This window comes from Rhinatrema bivittatum, chromosome 3 (assembly GCF_901001135.1).
Source record: "Rhinatrema bivittatum chromosome 3, aRhiBiv1.1, whole genome shotgun sequence".
Classification (NCBI taxonomy): domain Eukaryota; kingdom Metazoa; phylum Chordata; class Amphibia; order Gymnophiona; family Rhinatrematidae; genus Rhinatrema; species Rhinatrema bivittatum.
The window spans coordinates 526,953,414-526,971,903 of record NC_042617.1 but is presented as its reverse complement, the minus strand read 5'-3'; the positions used below and the strand labels follow the sequence as shown (position 1 = coordinate 526,971,903).

Below are 18,490 nucleotides of genomic sequence, written 5' to 3'. Positions count from 1 at the left end.
GATGCTTTCCACTGGTGACCACAGTACTTGTGCCATATGTTCTTCACAGATTGCCTCCAACCCTTGAGGTTGGCATCTGTGATCCCTATAACCAGTCCAGAACCTCCAGGCCCATCCCTTTCTCCAAATTGGGCCAACATCGCCACCTTGAGAGACTGGTCCTGGAAGTGCCCTGAAGCGGTAAAGGCCGATGAAATTCTTCCGACAACGGATTCCAGCACGACAGCAATGCCCCCTGTAGAGGGCGCATGTGGGCAAAAGCCCATGGCACCAAATTCAACATAGATGCCATTGAACCTAGGACCTGAAGATAATCCCAAGCCCTGTGCCCTAACATCTGCAAATCCGTACCACCTAGGACTGTAACTTCTGAATCCTCTCCGACGTAAGAAACACTCTGCTGAGCTCAGTATTGAAATTTGCCCCCAAGTATTCCAGCATCTGGGTAGGGCTCAGGTGACTCTTTACCAAATTCACCACCCAACTCAAGGATTGCAACATATCCATCACCGTGCGCATAGACTGCCAGCATACCTTCTCCGATTTCTTCAGATAAGCCAGTCATCTAGATAAATATGAACTAGGATCCTCTTCCCGCGGAGAGTTGCCGCCACCTCCACCATCACTTTTGTGAACATGTGAGGTGCAGTCACCAAACCGAACAGGAGGGCCTGAAACTGGAAAAGTTACCCCAGAATCATAACTCGAAGAAACTTTGATGTTCTTCCCGAATGGGTATATGCAGATAGGATTCTGTCAAGTCCAGCGAGGCCCAAAAAACTCCACATGATGAACTGCTGCTATCACCGTCCGCAACGTTTCCACACGGAAAAAATGGGGAACTCGCAGTATCAGATTTCACCTTTTACAGATCAAGGATGGGACTAAAGGTTCCTTCCTTTTTTGGGGTACAACAGTCAATCCAGTATCTTCCATGACCACGCACCCTGGCCGCCACTGGTAATATTATGCCAGCAACTGAAGAAAACACAATGTGTCCCGCATCACCGTTTGCTTGCCTCGTCACTGCAATGAGACACCACAAAAGCTTCTGTGATGGGGCGAAAAAGTTCTAAAGCATAGCCATGCCTTATTACCTCTAGGACCCATTGGTCCGAGGTAATCCTGGTTCACTTTTGTAAAACTGTAAAAGACAGCCTTCCACTACCATTTCGAGAGAGTGGACCAGCCTGGCTTCATTGTGAAGCTTTACTGCTGCTGGCTGTTAGGATCCTGCCTGCGGGCCTAGCCGCAGGCAATCCCTCACCTCCAGTAGCAGGCCGCCGTCCTTCGCATGACCCAGAGTCTGCTGCTGCACCAGTGCCTCCACGGTCCTAGTGCCACCGCCGATGGCTCCGCCTTCGTAGTGGGAAGACACCGCCGCTGACTTTCTCTCTTCTTCGCGGCAGGGAGCCATCTTCTGCCTGGCCTCCCAAGCGGCATGGACGTCGCTGCAGTATTCTGCCTCCTGGCTCTCCATAGGCACAGGCATGCGCCTCTTTGGCGTTCTTAAAGGGCCAGCAGCAGGAAAAGACCCGTGGCCCTCACCGATGATGTGATCCATCCTTGACCGGACAGCCCTATAAAAGGGCCCTGCTTCTGTTCCTCAGTGCCTTCGGATCCGGTCTTCTCAGCGTCTGTGGTCTTCCTTCCTGTCCAGGTCCTCCATGGTCTTCCTGTGTCATGATGGATCTTCGTTCCATGTTCTTCATGTTCCTAGTCTCCTTTGTCTTGATGTTCCTGGTCTCGTCCCTCATTGGAGCTCCTTCATCACTTGTTCCTTGTTCCAGATATCCTGTTGTTCCAGATGTCCGATGTTCCTGTTCCGACACTGTCCGTCTCATCTTCAGCTCTTCGTCCAGTTCCCAGGTTCCTCTTCTGTTCACCTTTCCTGGTGTGCCATCGTCGTGGTCCGTGACAACCCCATGGGGGGGGGCTGTGTAGGGCGCCTCGTGGTACAAGGGTAAACAGTGGAGTGCCTCAGGGATCTGTACTTGGACCGGTGCTTTTCAATATATATATAAATTATCTGGAAAGGAGTACGACGAGGGAGGTTATCAAATTTGCAGATGATACAAAATTATTCAGAGTAGTTAAATCACAAGCAGATTGTGATACATTACAGGAGGACCTTGCAAGACTGGAAGATTGGGCATCCAAATGGCAGATGAAATTTAATGTGGACAAGTGCAAGGTGTTGCATATAGGGAAAAATAACCCATGCTGTAGTTACACGATGTTAGCTTCCATATTAGGAGCTACCACCCAGGAAAAAGATCTAGGCATCATAGTGGATAATGCTTTAAAATGGTTGGCTCAGTGTGCTGCAGCAGTCAAAAAAGCAAATAGAATGTTAGGAATTATTAGGAAGGGAATGGTTAATAAAACGGAAAATGTCATAATGCTTCTATATCGCTCCATGGTGAGACTGCACCTTGAATACTGTGTATAATTCTGGTTGCCACATCTCAAAAAAGATATAGTTGCGATGGAGAAATAACAGAGAAGGGCAACCAAAATGATAAAGGGGATGGAACAGCTCCCCTATGAGGAAAGGCTGAAGAGGTTAGGGCTGATCAGCTTGGAGAAGAGACGGCTGAGGGGGGATATGATAGAGGTCTTTAAGGTCATGAGAGGTCTTGAACGAGTAGATGTGAATCGGTTATTTACACTTTCGAATAATAGTAGGACTAGGGGGCATTCCATGAAGTTAGCAAGTAGCACACTTAAGACTAATCGCAGAAAATTCTTTTTCACTCAACGCACAATAAAGCTCTGGAGTTTGTTGCCAGATGATGTGGTTAGTGCAGTTAGTGTAGCTGGGTTCCAAAAAGGTTTGGATAAGTTCTTGGAGGAGAAGTCCATTAATGGCTATTAATTAAGTTTACTTAGGAATAGCCACTGCTTTTAATTGCATCAGTAGAATGGGATCTTCTTAGTGTTTGGGTAATTGCCAGGATCTTGTGGCCTGGTTTGGCCCCTGTTGGAAACAGGATGCTGGGCTTGATGGATCCTTGGTCTGACCCAGTATGGAAATTTCTTATGTTCTTAAGGCCTTCTTTTCATCAGCAGTGCAAGCCTCCGGAAGGCTCCTGTTTTTAATGCCAAGCTTCTGAATCCTGAGTCTTGAATCCTATCCCAGTCTTCGGAGTTCCTCGTGCCTGCTTCCTTCCATGCCCAAGACTCTGCCAGAACCTGCTCCGATTCAGCATGGCCGCGACCAGCCACTGGTGGCTGTATAGGGCGCTTCCTGTTGAAGGCCTCTCCTGAATCTTCGTCATGTCCTGGCTTCAAGTTCCACTGCTTCTTCTGGAGTCTGCTTCGCCTTTGGCGTAGTCCACGACCAGCCATGGACAGCTGTGTAAGGCGTGCTGCGATGCAGCACTCACCCAGTGCTTTCTCCTGAATCCTGAACCCTTGCCTGAAACCTCCAAGTATCCTGAATCCTTGTCTGTGTCTTCTGAGCAACCTGAATCCTTGTCTGAGTCCTCCGAGTATCCTGATTCTACGTCTGAGTCCTCTGAGTATCCTGAGTCTACGTCTGGGTCTTCTAGTTCCTATCTCGTCTTGTTCCTGCCCTCAGCCTCTGTCTGGCCTCACACACTCATCGTTCCCTAGCAGCAGGTCTGGAAGGGATATCGAGTGGCCGGAGGGCTACTCTCGAGACCAGCATTGCGTTGCTGGGTCTTATTGGTGCGTGTAGGTCCAGTGGAGGGCTGAGCCTGCCTTGTTCCTGCTCCAGACGTTCCTCGCCTTGTCTTCAGTCCAGCCTTGCTCCTGCTCTGCCCGTACTTGTACTTTCTCACCTCTTGTTGTGTGTCTTGGGGCTCCACCCCGAGCCGCACTGTGATCCAAGGGCTCACAATCTCCCTTGAGAAGCGCTCGCAACATGGCCCCTTGGTAAGAGCCCTCTCAGAGAAGTCTACGGGCGCCTCGAAAGGACTGTTGCCTACCGGACCCCTGGTTCTGCCCTGAAGACAGTGCAGAGCCCTTATTGGGATGAAAACTGCTGCACCTCCTGAAACCTAGAGTGAGGCAGAAAAGACTTAATTGTATTCGTAACCTCCAGGGGCTTATTCCCTTTAGACTCCCCCAAAGCCTTCGACAATTTTTTCAGGTCCTCCCCGAACAACAATTTTCCTTCCTTTAAAGGGAAGATTACAGAGCTGAGACTTGGACCACATATCAGCTGACCAATTCCGCAACCACAGCAAATGTCGCACCGAGACCACCGCAACCATATTCCTGGCTGAAGTCCAGCTCAAGTCACAATGCGCGTCAGCCTCATATGCAATCCCACCATCCACCTGAGTTGTCTGGCTATTAACACCAGAGTCTGCTGAAGATTTTTCCTGAGACTTCTGGACCCAGCATAAACAGGCCCTCTGCATCACACTTCAAAGATCTCCACTCGTAGGCTCAATGCCGAGACTTCAAACATTCTCTCGCAATGAATCTCCAGCTTAATGGTCCTGCGTATCCATTAATGCTGCCAAACCACAACCAGAATGATCATCTCTTTAGTGACAGCCAAGACTGAAGCATGCACCTTCAGTAATACCAGCAGTTGCAGGATATTCTCAATGAGGGATACAACTTTGCTATGGCTCTAGCCACCTTAGGCCTCACCTCTGGGGAAGTCCCATTCCTGGTTCACCAGCTTCCTGAGCCTTTTAGGGAGAGGAAAGGCTTTTGATGGGCCCCAGAGTCCAACCAACACTGGATCCACTCCTTCGTTGTTAGACTCTTCCTGGACCATCTTTAATACCCAGTTCCTTCCGAACATGGGAAATAAGGAGCCTCAACTCCTCCTTGTGGAGCAGACTAACCACCCATGGGTCATCTCCCTTTGTTATCGGGACCTCTTCCGGATCAGCCATGTCCTTATCCCCATCCTGATCGACATCTGCCATGAGTTCTGCTGGGTCATCATGATCCACCCCCAGGCCAACTCCAACACCATCTTTCAGATCATCCAGGTCCAAATCATGAGCCACCAGGCCCCTCAGGATGGTCCAGGCTCAGCCGGTCCCCTGACCCCCTGCCCAAGGAGGCCTTGGGCCTCTTTGCAGCAGGACGAGACGCCTGACAGAAATGCCCTTTTATAGCCATTGCTTTTCCAGGTTAAAAAGGCCTTATGTATAAGCAAGACAAATTCTGAGAAAATTCCACATCATCCTCTCCCCTGTCCAGCCCACAGCTCGCATTTCCTACCCCCCCCCCCCCCCCCCCCGACGGGATAGCCAGAGGCAAAGGGGGAGGGGAGTCCGACTCCTTCCGAGCTGTAGCCCTTCTCCTGCCTGACAGGCTGTTTAGGCTCCCAGTATTGAGCATGACAGGGCCTTGGGAACCTGTGGCTCTCCTACCAGCCTTGTTCCCCTCAGAGGGCCCCTCCTCTCCAGAAATGAATTGCGGCATAGCACCACTGCATTCAGCTGTCCCCGAGTCAGGTCGCTGGCCTGTCAAGCTTTCCCATGCTGGGAATCCACTGTTGGCGCCATCTTGTCTCCACATGGCCGGGCCTGCTGTAGAGGAACAGAAACCACGTGATTGTGGCACGCGGGAGAGAAGGGGAATAATGCCCAATGCAGCCTCCAGCTCCCTAAGCAGCCCGAAGTTTTCCCACACTGGGAAATCGCTGTTGGCGCCATCTTGTCTCCACATGTCCAGGCCTGCTGTAAAGGATCAGAAGATGCATGATCGTGGCGTGAGGGAGGGGAGGGGAACATGGCCCAATGCAGCCTCCAGCTCACAGAGCAGCCCAAAACCGCAAACAGAGGAGCTACTCTGCTCCCTTCGCCCACTGATCAAGCCAGTAACATTCCAAGCGGTTGCTGCTGAAAGAAAAATGTAACACTTTTTTTTTTTTTTTTTTAAAGAAACAGCAGCCACAACAAAGGAAGAAATTCAAGCAAAAAGAGGAATACTTCCCTGCTGCTGACAACACCTCTGGGAAGGAGCCTTCAGGGGATAAGAGGAAACCAGGACCCCTGGCTGTCAGTCCCCTGAATCTGCTGTGGGCTAAAACTGATCAGAGATTACCAACCTCCCCCGCTCACCCGGCTCAACCTGAGGGATGGCGCACAAAGGAACCTAACACCTCAGGGAGCATCTTCTAACTTCTGTCCCTTCTTTCTTTCTTTTTTTCTTAACTGCAGGTTTGCACCTCTACCATCTGCTGGAGACAGAGAAATACTGAGAGACTGCAGGTTATGTAGCAGTGCCTCAAAGTTTTTAGTTCCCTGCCTCCATCTGCTAGTAGGGATGCAAAACCCACTTGTCTTGACTGATCTAGGGAACAAACAGGAATGTGTATTTCTATGAATCTGGTGTTCCAAAGGACTACTCTTAGGGCCTATACTTAGTCTCTTCTCGAGAGTCTTATGAGGAAGAATGGAAACAACTACCTGTAAGAACTGATTCCTGCCATGAAAATGCCTATACTGATGGATTCGGGACTCACGAGTGAAAGAATCCTGGCTTATCTATGGGGTAAAACTGGAAGTCTTTTCTTATAGGAGGGAGGAGGATGTCTTGCATTAGGAGTTTTTTTTATTGTGTTTTATATTTGCATTATGATTTATTTTTATGTAATCTGCTTTAGGTTCCCTTTTTTGGGAAAAAGATGGTATAAAAATATAAATGAAAAAAATATACCTGTGGCTGAATGCTTGGCCCATATTTTTAAAGGGAAATTGTGGGGAGTTTCCCTTTGAAAATTAGCTTGCAGACCTCTTACAGGCCTATCATTGCCCTTAACTGAGGACAATTATCCAGATAAAATAAAGTTACTAAAAACTGCCCTCCTCAAATGCAGCTAAAAGTATGTATGGATTCCATAGCATGTGTACTTTTGCTTGTGTTTGCATAGCAGGAGTAATATAGTACATGTAAGTGTTCTTTTCAAAATCCGTGCACTATTTTGCCTTTGCTTGGCAACCCACACAAACAGCAATTGCAAACTATGCGGGCTCTTTTAGCATGCATAGTTTGGGGATGCTAATTTTCAAAAGGGAATCAGCACTTCAACATTAACTATTAGTACACTTGGCCATATAAGCTCAGTTTTCTTCTTTACCTTGAGTGGAGGAACCCTGCGATCTGACACTTGTTCTTTTGCTTCAAGAAAGGACTTTGGTAGGCTCCGAAATATCTGTTGGTTGGTGGCACGTGGCTTTTTCTCTGGACTGGAGGGAGTCCCATCCTGATCTTCTGACTTCCTCTTGAGTTCCTTAGAACTGATGTTCATTTGCTTGGATGAAGTGGCCTCCTTTTCATTGGTCTCCTGGTTGTCCATTTGACTGTTGGTCATAGAATCTGGTGTTTTTACCATTTCTGGGCTCTTTGGTTTGCACGTAACTATAGCATTCTTCTGCTCCTTTTCCTCATACTCTTGAGGTGTACTTAGAAGCTTTATTCCTTCTTCCTTCTTGTAAGCTGAATCCTCAAATTTCTCTTGAATGGATTTTTTGGTGCTCTTTTGAGATTCAGCAGTTTGGTTGGAGAGCTCCAGTGTATTACTCCCAAAGGGCTGTAAGGAACTATTAGAATCTAACATCTCTGTTTTCACATCTTTGTTTTCTGTCTGTTCTGATTTCTTTACTGCTGCTTGTTCCCTGATATTTTCCTTTGTTTTTTCAGAAGGTTTGGTCTCTTCTCTGATGGAAAGTCTTTCGGATTTCAGAATGGACGTCAGTTGCTTAGCTGGATACATCTGGGTCTCAGTGTCATAAGTAGTGGTCTCTGCAATCAATTTGTTGGACTCTTCAAGACTCAAACCAGAACTAAGAAGAAAACAGAAAATTAAAGGTTACATGGTTCAATGTTCCCCTCTTTGAAAAGCAAGGTTATTTATATTTTATATTCTTAACCAACCATAGAAATCATATATTTCTCTAATGTATGAACACATGTGACACATATGCTAATGTACTATGTACCTTTATAGTATAGGGAGTTAGACTGCTTTATATGATAGATTACCCCATTCAATGAATTGTATAATTAGTACTGTATCATGTACACTACATAATTTTATTTATTTAAAAATTCTTTGAAATCACATTCTCAGACTCAAAAAATCACCCAAGGCAGTGTACATGTACTAAAAACATACATATACAGCAAATATACAAAACAAAATAATTAAAACACAAGTCTGACCACCAACACAGTTGTCAACCATCCACTATATTCAAACAAAGCCGGTTAGGTTTTCGTTATCCAGCTATATATAGCTGGCTAACTCTAGGTTGGTCATATTTAGCAGGATATTTATCCCGCTGAATATATGGGACTAGTTATCTGGCTAACTTTAGCCAGATAACTTGTCCACTAACTGGCTTTCTGAATATGGACCCCTCTATTTTTACCTGCATAAAAGGTGCCTAAGCCTTTGAAAATGTATCTGGAATGGTGGAGGGAAGCTAATAATGCATTGCAAGACTGGTAAACCACCGAGGAACACATTTTGTGCTTCCTATTCTGTAAGGGCAAAGACATTAACTCACATGATCTTTCATCATTTACAATGGCCACTTTATTAAAAAAAAGAAAAGCAGCCCTTTTAGCCAATTATTTTGCATGCTTTCACATGTGAACATTACTTACTTTTGCCCATAATAATTCTCATAAAATTGCTCCTTCCACAATTCCACCTTTTTCTCTTTCTCAGTTTCCTGACGTATTCTTAGTTGCATCTCTGGTGTGAATTCACCTGCAAAAAGACATAAAAAGAAGCAAAATAGAAAGAAAATTAATCTAAAACAAATAACAATAGGTAGAATATCGAGAGTCTGTTGGTCATAAAAGACCTGAACAACTTAGCTCTCTGAAAAACACTATGAACTTTATTTATCAAACTTTTTCTCCCATTTTTTTCCTAAGGAAAAGAATTAGGCCTTTTTAGATTACGTTCTCAAGCAAATATCAGTGTCAGCAGTAGGATTAACCATCACATCTATTTTTCCGTTGTTCATAATGCTTTTCTTTTATCTCTTCTTCAACATAAGAACATAAAAAAATTGCCATACTGGGTCAGACCAAGGGTCCATCAAGTCCAGCATCCTGTTTCCAACAGTGGCCAATCCAAGATACAAGTACCTGGCAAAAGTCCAAAAGTAAATAAATTCCATGCTACTATTGCTAGTAATAAAAGCAAGTTTGCTTACCGTAAACGGTGTTTCCGTAGATAGCAGGATGAATTAGCCATGCTGTCATGGGATCTGTCAATCAGGTCCGGGAGGCGGAGTTTGTCAAAGCAGAGATTAGAGTTTTGCTCTCTGAGGCTGCACATGTGTTCCCGCACAGGAAAGTAACGGAATCTCCTCAGTCTGTGATTAAGCTGTAGTGTAGTCGAAGACTAGGTGACTGCCCGGGAGGAGGGTGGGTCAGCATGGCTAATTTATCCTGCTATATACTGAAACACCGTTTACGGTAAGCAAACTTGCTTTTTCCGTTCGATAGCAGGGCTGAATTAGCCATGCTGTCATGGGAGTCCCAAGCTCCCGATCACGTTGTTTATGATATATATATTTGTACGTGATCTTTGACAGTGTGGCAGTCACCGTGGATAGGAGGATAGAGATTGCAGGATTGCTTGCCCTATCTTCACATCCGTGGCTGCTTGTTGATCAAGGCAGTAGTGAGATGTGAAGGTATGAAGCAATGACCATGTAGCTGCCTTGCAAATGTCTATGGGTTGCACATTCTTTAGGTGTAAATAAATATCTAACAACTGGATAGAAATCGTGGTAATAATATGACAATCTTGTATATATGAACCACGTTTAATGAGATGCCAAAACAAAAAATATTTTTATAGCGACAATAACTCTCATACGGGAGCCAACTTTTAATATATAAGACGTGTTAATTTCATGGGATTTTTAACCCAATCCAAAGTGAATAGCCCACTATATAGATGTTGAATAATCATCGGGTTTGTCGCAGTGGACCCTAATTGTTTTTTTCTTTTTCTTTCTTTTCTTTTCCCTTTCACAGCGCTGTGGTGAAAGCAGTTTAAGTTCGAAACTGCGGCACAGAACTGGGCGTTTTAAGAAGGTCATATGGAGTTGCCACACAGCTCAACATCATGATAAGTGTTTTCTTATCTGTGGATATATGTATATTTTTGAAGAACAATTAAGTTAAACTGTGGACTCTATAGATAAAAGGATTATTGTGAACTATAATATTTAAAAAAAAGGGAAAAGAAAGAAAAAGATAAAAACAATTAGGGTCCACTGCGACAAACCCGATGATTATTCAACATCTATATGGTGAGCTATTCACTTTGGATTGGGTTAAAAATCACGTCTTATATATTAAAAGTTGGCTCCCATATGAGGGTTATTGTCACTATAAAAATATTTTTTGTTTTGGCATCTCATTAAACGTGGTTCATATATACAAGATTGTCATTCTTTAGGTGTGCCAATGAGGCTGCTACTGCTCTGACTTGGTGAGCTTTAGGCTGTGAATGTAACTGTAGTTTCTGTTTGTCGTAACAGAACTTGATGCATTGCGCTATCCAGCTGGAGATGGTGCGTTTAGCCACTGGTAATCCAGGTGCCTTTGGGTCAAAGAGTTGAGAAACACGGGAGTCCGAGTTTGTCCTTTCTTTGTAGTATGCTAAAGCTCTTTTACAATCCAGTGTGTGCAATAGTTTTTCCCTATCATTTGCGTGAGGTTTAGGGAAAAAGGTGGGTAATTCCATGGTCTGATTGAGATGGAATTGAGAAACCACTTTTGGTAGGAAGGATGGGTGAGTTCGGAGAACTACCTTTTGGTGATGAAATTGCAAATATGGAGAATAATGGACCAAGGCCTGTAATTCACTAACTCTTCGTGCCGATGTTACTGCAACCAGGAATATCACTTTCCATGTGAGGTATTTAATATGTGCCGAGTCTATGGGTTCAAACGGGGAAAGCATGAGCTGTTCCAGAACTATGTTGAGGTTCCATGGAGGCTTAGAGATTGGAGGCCGAAAGTGAGTTAACCCCTTAATGAAGCGAGATAGTAAGGGGTGATTGGATATCGGTATATTGTTAACTGGTCTATGATATGCCCCTATGGCACTGAGATGAACTCTGATGGATGATGTTGCTAGACCAGCTGTATATAGGGTATGAAGATAATCTATGAGCAACTCAGGTGAGCAGTGCAATGGTGGTACACCTTTGGAAGCGCACCAGGTAGAGTAGCGTTTCCATTTATAGCCATAATTTTTTCTCGTTGAGAGTTTCCTGGATTCTAACAAAATGAATTGTGCCGAAGTGGAAACTCCCTGTTCTGTTAAAAGGAGCCTCTCAATCTCCACGCTGTCAAGTGGAGCGATGAGTGTAGCGGGTGTAGAAGCGTCCCTTGATCTTGGTAGAGAAGATCCTGGTGATTCGGTAATCGAATTGGATCCATGATGGATAGTCGGAGAAGGAAACTGTACCAAGGTAGCCTCGGCCAGGCCGGGGCGATGAGTATCAGTTGAGCTTTGTCTGCTATGCATTTTTTAATTGTCCTTGTTATGAGTGGTATGGGAGGAAAGGCGTACAGGAGGCCTGTCGTCCACGGAATGAGGAAGGCATCTTGAGTGATCCTGAATTGGCTTTGTCTTATCGAGCAGAATTTGGGAACTTGAGCATTGATCTCCGTTGCAAAGAGATCTATCGAAGGTGTCCCCCACTGCATGAATATGTCTTGGGCTATTTCTGTATTGAGTGCCCATTCGTGAGGATGAAAGATGCGGCTTAGCCTGTCCGCTCTTGTATTTGCCATGCCTGGTAGGTAAGTTGCTTGCAGATATATGCAATTTCTATGAGCGTGTTCGAAGATTATCAGGGTTTCCTTGCAAAGGGACCATGAACCGGACCCTCCTTGCTTGTTGTTGTAAAACATTGCCACTTGATTATCCGTGTAGATCATGACCCTGTGGCCCTTCAGGTGGTCTTGGAACACTTAACTTGTAGTGCATTCTGAATCGCTCTGAGTTCCAATAAATTTATTTGCAGGTTCTGTTCCGAGATTGTCCATAACCCTTGTGTTTCGTAAATCTTGAGGTGTGCACCCCAGCCCTTGCGAGACACATCTGTGGTTAAGACTGCGTTGTGAGGAGGGGAACTGAACAATGCTCCCTTGCACAAGGTGGAGTCCAGGAGCCACCATGTTATGTCCTTTCTCATCTCGGAGGTCAACGATAACTTCTGTGTCAATGGTTGCGAGTGTTGTTTCCATTGATGTTTCAAGCCCCATTGCAGGCGTCTCATGTGTAGCCTGGTGTTGGGAAACATGAAAATAGCCGCCGCCATGTGGCCTAGGACTACTAAAACTTGTCTCGCCGAAGGTCTCTGAGTATGGTTCAGTCCATGTAGAAGGTGACGATAGTGTGATATTCTGTCGTTTGGTAGGTATGCCCGGTTGCAAATGGTGTCTAGGCATGCTCCTATGAAATGTAGCTGTTGTGTCGGTTGTAGGTGTGATTTCTGAAAATTGATCACCAATCCTAATTCCTGCAAGCATTGTATCACCCGATGGAGGTGATCGAGTAAGATGTTTGGAGTTGGGGCAATTATGAGCCAGTCGTCCACATATGGAAAGATGGTTATACCTTGTTGTCTGAGATGAGCCACCACCACAACCATGCATTTGGTGAAAACCCTGGGTGCAGCCGATAGTCCAAAAGGGAGAACTTTGTACTGGTAGTGTTGATGCCTGTAGTGAAAGCATAGGTAAAGCCATGAGGATGGATGGATTGGAATGTGTGTGTAAGCATCCTTCAGATCGATGGAACACATCCAATCGTTGGTTTGAATCAGAGGAAGGACTGATTTCAACGATACCATTTTGAATTTCTCTTTGGTGAGAAATTTGTTTAATTCCCTTATGTCTAGTATGGGACAAAGGCCACCCGACTTCTTGGGTATGAGGAAGTATGGGGAATAAAATCCTACTGATTGGGACCCCGGGGAAATTTGTCGAATTGCTTGTTGTTTGCGAAGCAAAGCAATTTCCTCCCCCAGTTGTGGTTGGAAGTTGTGAATCTTGAGAGTGGAAAGATGAGGTAATATGGGTTTTGTGACAAACTGGAGTTGGTAACTGTGCCATACTGTCTCCAAAACCCATTGATCGGATGTTATCCTCTCCCAGGCTACCAGGCAAGAATGAATTCTGCTGGGTGGTGCTTGATGCTGTGATGGTGGCTGGGTAACTAAAAAGATGGAGTTGATTTTACTGCAGTAGCCGGCTGTTGTGCCTGCTGTCTCTGGTTACGTGCTTTACGTCTACGTTGGTTGGAGATATTCTGTTGTGGAGCAGGACGCTGGTAAGAAGGGTATGTCTGTGTACGAAAGGACTGGAAAGACCTGTAAGGTCTCCTGGCATATGATTGCTGACGAGTAGATCCCATATAACGACGTGTGGTTGAATAGTGAGGCTGTGATGTTAATGATTGTACTGCTAGAGCTTCCTCCTTCAGTTTACCTACTGTGTCCTGGAATCGTTCTCCGAACAGGTTATCTCCTGTACATGGGAAGTTTGTTAGTTTCTTGTGTAAATCTTCACGTATCGAACTTCAGCATAACCATGCTAGTCTTCGGGCTGCAATGGCTGTTGCAGATGCCCTAGAAGATGTTTCATATGCTTCATAGATCAACCTCAAAAGGTGTCGAGAACACTCTTCCATGTCATGAAGAGGCGGAGGTATCTGATCTGCTGTCGAGGAAAGCATACCCTTTATAGCCTGTATGCACTCATATAGGTATTGTACCATGTAGAATTGATAGTGCATAATTCGGGCATTCAACATTGAGTTATGGTATATTTTCCTGCCAAACTCATCCAAATATTTGTTGTCTTTGCCTGGTGGGTATGAGGAATGCGACTTCGTTTTCTTAAATCTTTGCATCGCAGACTCTACTACAATTGAAGCATGAGGTAATTGTGGTATACAGTATGGTGATGTTTTCCTCATACGGAATTTTATGTCCGTCTTCCTGGAAACCGCTGAGATTGCGTAAGGTGTTTTCCAGGATTTCTGTAAGACGGAATGCAGGAGTTCTTGTGGTGGAAGAGATGTTGGTTCTCCTGGAGTATTGAAAAGCTTTAGCAGACCAAGGATTTCTGATCTAGGGTCTGTCTCTTTTTGGACCTCTAGATGCAGTATGGTACCCAATTTTTCCAGAAATTTTGGGTATGTAAGGTCTTCCGGAGGGGAATATGGTTCCTGAGGTTGTTCCTGCGGATCTGATGGGATCCCGTAGATGATGATGGGGATGTTTGCGGTGAAGGAGAATCAAAGGATGTATCCTGTTTATAATTCGGTGAAGTTGGTCGGTTCACTATGGGAGATGTTGGAGGCTCCACCGACGGTTCTCTAGCAGTCTGTGTCTTATGTTCCGGAGAACTGACAGAGGCAAGATTAGACATTTTGAATGATGACTGAAGTGTTTCATAAAATCCTGCTAAGGATTGGGACAATTGATAAAATGCCTCTTTTGTACGAGGGGTCATTATTGTACAATCACCTGGTTCTTGTGACTCACATGCTTTAGGTTGCATTGGAGTGGTTTGAGGTAAAGTACTAGATACTTTATGGTGTTTCTGTTTCTTGTCACATATTATGTCCATCGAATCCTCTGAAGCTGTAGAAGCGTTAGAGGAAGTAACTTGTATTACTTCTCTGTGGGAGAAGATATTTGAAGTTGGTACATGAGATGATTTAGAAGTTGAAGGGCTTACTTCCCATGTTGCACTCCTCTTTGCCGACTTTTGTGGTGGGAGTGCCATGAGTGTTTATGATAATAGTGTGACGACGAGTCTGTATGACTTCTACGTGAAGACGGTGATCGCTTTCTACGTTTTATTGTTAACTCTGTCGAAGTAGCTTTCGAAGAGAGGGAAGTACCCGAACAAGGTGGGGTTATTGATGGAGAGGTGGAGTAAGACCTCTGTGAGTGTCCACATCGTCGCTTTAACCCATGTTGTATTATATGAGATGGGTGTTCCAATGTTTTGTGCACCGATTTGGACTTGTGCGCATATCTGTTTAGTTCCATGCACACAATAGTTATCGGCGCCGATGTCTCCGGCATCATGCGGACAGATATATCTGGCGCCAGGCGTGCAGATGTCGTCGGCGCCGTGCGCAACAGCCGTGCACTTAGGGTCCTTCGGCGCCATGTGCGCAACAGTCTTGTGCGCCGATACTTTCTCAGGCATGGAAGTGTTATGCGCCGTTTTTGTTTTATGTGCATAAGGCATCTTAGGAGCAGAAGTTTTAGGCGCCGAGATTTTTGTCGCCGGTGTCTCTTGCGTTGGCGATTCTGGCTCTATGGATTGTTTAAAATCCGATGGCCTTTGCCGGCTCGCCAAGTCCTTACCTCCAAGATTGGAGGACAGAGGATCCCACGATGATGCCCTCTTTTTTGAAGGAGCAGGTAAGATAACGGGGCCAGGTGACGAATGAGCCTCCGATGGCTCCGGTGAGGCAAAAAGTTCCTGAAGCCTGTAGGCCCGTTGTTTCAGGGCTCTCGGAGACATCCTTGAACAAAATTCACAATCCTCATGATTGTGATATGGCCCTAGGCATCGGTAACATCAGTCACGGCCATCTGTGACTGACATTACCTTGCCGCAATTACAGGGTTTAAACCCCGATTTTGACATGTTTAATTTATTAACGCTGAGGAGAAGAACAGCTCCGCGTGCGATCCCGCACGCGGAAAGAACAGACTGAGGAGATTCCATTACTTTCCTGCGCGGGAACACACGCGCAGCCGCAGAGAGCAAAACTCTAATCTCTGCTTTGATAAGCTCCGCCTCCCGGACCTGATTGACAGATCCCATGACAGCATGGCTAATTCAGCCCTGCTATCGACGGGAAAACAGTGGCTATTCCCTAAGTCAATTTGATTAATAGCAATTTATGGACTTCTCCTTCAGGAACTTGTGCAAACCTTTTTTAAACCCAGCAACACTAACAGTTTTTACTACATACTCTGGCAACGAATACAAGAGCTTAATTGTGCGCTCAGTGAAAAATAATTTTGATTTGTTTTACATGTGCTACTTGTTAACTTCATGGAGTACCCCCTAGTCCTTGCATTATCCAAAAAAGTAAATAACTGATTCACATTTACCCATTCTAGTTCTATCATGATTTTATAGACCTCTATCATATTCCACTTCATCCTTCTTTTCTTCAAGCTGAACAGCCCTAACCTCTTTAGCCTTTCCTCATAAGGAACTGTTCCATTCCATTTATCATTTTGGTTGCACTTCTCAGAACATTTTCCAGTGCAATTATATCTTTTCTGAGATGCAGCAACCAGAATTGTACACATACTGAATCAAGGTGCGGTCTCATCATGGAGCGATACAGAGGTACTATGACCTTCTCTGTTTTATTTACCATTCCTTTCTATAATAATTCCTAACATTTTATTTGCTTTTTTGACTGCCACAGCACACTGTGCCAAAATTTTCAATGTATTGTCCTCTATGATGCTTAGATCTTTTTTTTGTAAATATCTTTATTGAATTTTTACAATATAAATGATAACATTTCAGAAATCTTCCAAAGCAATTTAAACTAAATTGAGTGAGTAATAATAACAGATTACATTCAATTTCCTCTCCCCTCCTTCCCATCCACCCTCTAACTCCCCTCCCCACCCCACCCTTACCTCTATGACACCATGTAACCCAGACTCTTCACCTTACAGGTAGCTTTGAGAAAGCAGTTTCACCTAAATAATGTTGCGCTCGGAGGTGGACCCTTGTCCTGGGGCAGTGGAGGAACACCTCCCGATAGGGATCAGGAGGGAACTGCCCCCAGGGGGCAGAGCATTGGAGGAGACAGAGGCTAGGATGGGCTTCGCCACTGGAAGCCCGAGGTCCCCCCGGGAGGAGCCCATAGGGACCCGGGTTGCTTGGACTTAGGTGGGCCTTGCAGGGTCTCCTGGGAGAGTAGAAGTCCGGCATGCCCACAGACAGAAGGGGAGCATGGTCAGGTTCGAGACTGGAGTTCAGATGGAAGAAAGCGGACCAGACTAGCATAGGTGATGACAAGGCTAGGAATAGAGCCAGAATCTAGAGATGAGGTCAGGCGAGCAAAGGTCAGAGTCCAGAGATCAGTCCATGGGATGGTCAACAAAGCAGAGGTCAGGTACCAGAGATAGGACGAGGTCACAGGCAGGCTGACGTCAGGAGGCAGGCAGGCGGACAGGTCAAGGAACAAGCTGAGGTCATGAGGCAGGCGGCAGGAAGGTCACGGAACTAGCTAAGGTCTTGAGGCAGGTGGCAGACAGGCAGGCAGGTCAAGGAACAAGCTGAGGTCTTTGAGGCAGGTGGCAGACAGGCAGGCAGGTCAAGGAACAAGCTGAGGTCAGTACCGGATAGACAGTTCAGAGGTACCACCTGTGGAGACGTACAGACGAACTCAGGAACAAGACGAGCAGGAACTAGGATGTAGGAACAAGCAGGAACAGTACCCCCCCCTTCTAGGCCTCCCCCTACATGGCTGTGGTTTGTCAGGATAAGCTCTATGAAAAGCCTTCAAAAGTTCCTTATCAAGGATGTTTTGTGAAGGTTCCCACAAATTCTCCTCAGCCCCATAACCCTCCCAAGTGAGGAGGTATTCCCACTTGCCTCGACATCGCCGTATGTCTAGGACCTCTCTTACCTTGAGGGAAGAGTCAGGTTCTGCCGAGACCCGGGGAGCAGGAGGGACTCTGTGGGAGGGCCAGGAGAGGACCATTGGTTTTAGCAAGGACTCGTGGAATGTGTTATGGATGCCCATAGAACGAGGCAGCTGGAGTTGATATGATACAGCTCCCACTCTTCGGATCACAGGAAATGGTCCTATATATTTCGGAGCCAGGCGATGAGAAGGGAGTCGTAATCAGATGTGTCAAGCACTCAACCACACCTTCTGGCCGGGACGGAAGAGTGGAGCAGGACGTCTGTGAAGATCTGAGGTGTGCTTAGCCCGTTCCGCAGCTTGTGAGAGACGCTCTTTCACTTGGGTCCAAACTTGACGAATAGTATGAGCCATAGCTTGTACCGCTGGTGATGGGACCGTCAAAGGGACAGGAAGAGGCAGTCGGGGCTGCCGTCCAAAAACCATCACAAACGGGGAAACTTCAGTGGCTGCAGCAACATGAGTGTTGTGCAACAGTTCAACCCAGGGAAGAAGGTCAGACCAATTATTTTGTTGATCATTTAAATAGGAATGAAGGAATGTCTTCAAAGTCCGATTGTTCCTTTCAGCCTGTGCATTGGCCTGGGGATGGTAGGCTGATGTATAGCTTAAAGAGATATCGAATTTCTTACATAAGGAACACCAATACTTGGCCACAAACTGTGGCCCTCAGTTGAAGATGATCTCCTTGGGGAGTCCGTGGAGGCGAAAGATATTCTTTAGGAAGAGTTTTGCCAGTTCCAGGGCTGAAGGAAGGCCCGGCAAGGAAATAAAGTGACCCATTTTTGAAAAGTG

The 18,490-nt window shown here is 45.7% G+C and overlaps 1 protein-coding gene and 1 long non-coding RNA gene across 5 annotated transcripts in view; one reads left to right on the top strand and one right to left on the bottom strand.

Moving 5' to 3' along the window:
• The window catches only part of ASXL2 (ASXL transcriptional regulator 2), a 399,260-nt gene that overhangs the window by 19,293 nt on the left and 361,477 nt on the right, over positions 1-18,490 (bottom strand). For both annotated transcript variants that reach the window (XM_029596278.1, XM_029596277.1), the window contains 2 exons: positions 8,611-8,716; positions 7,079-7,784 (listed from right to left, as the gene is read on the bottom strand). In XM_029596278.1, the coding sequence (XP_029452138.1) occupies positions 7,079-7,784; positions 8,611-8,716 (812 nt within the window). The remainder of the gene's footprint in view (positions 1-7,078; positions 7,785-8,610; positions 8,717-18,490) is intronic.
• The window catches only part of LOC115088226, a 111,302-nt gene that overhangs the window by 76,849 nt on the left and 15,963 nt on the right, over positions 1-18,490 (top strand). For all 3 annotated transcript variants that reach the window (XR_003855726.1, XR_003855727.1, XR_003855725.1), the window contains exon 2: positions 7,642-7,846. This is a non-coding gene — a long non-coding RNA (uncharacterized LOC115088226). The remainder of the gene's footprint in view (positions 1-7,641; positions 7,847-18,490) is intronic.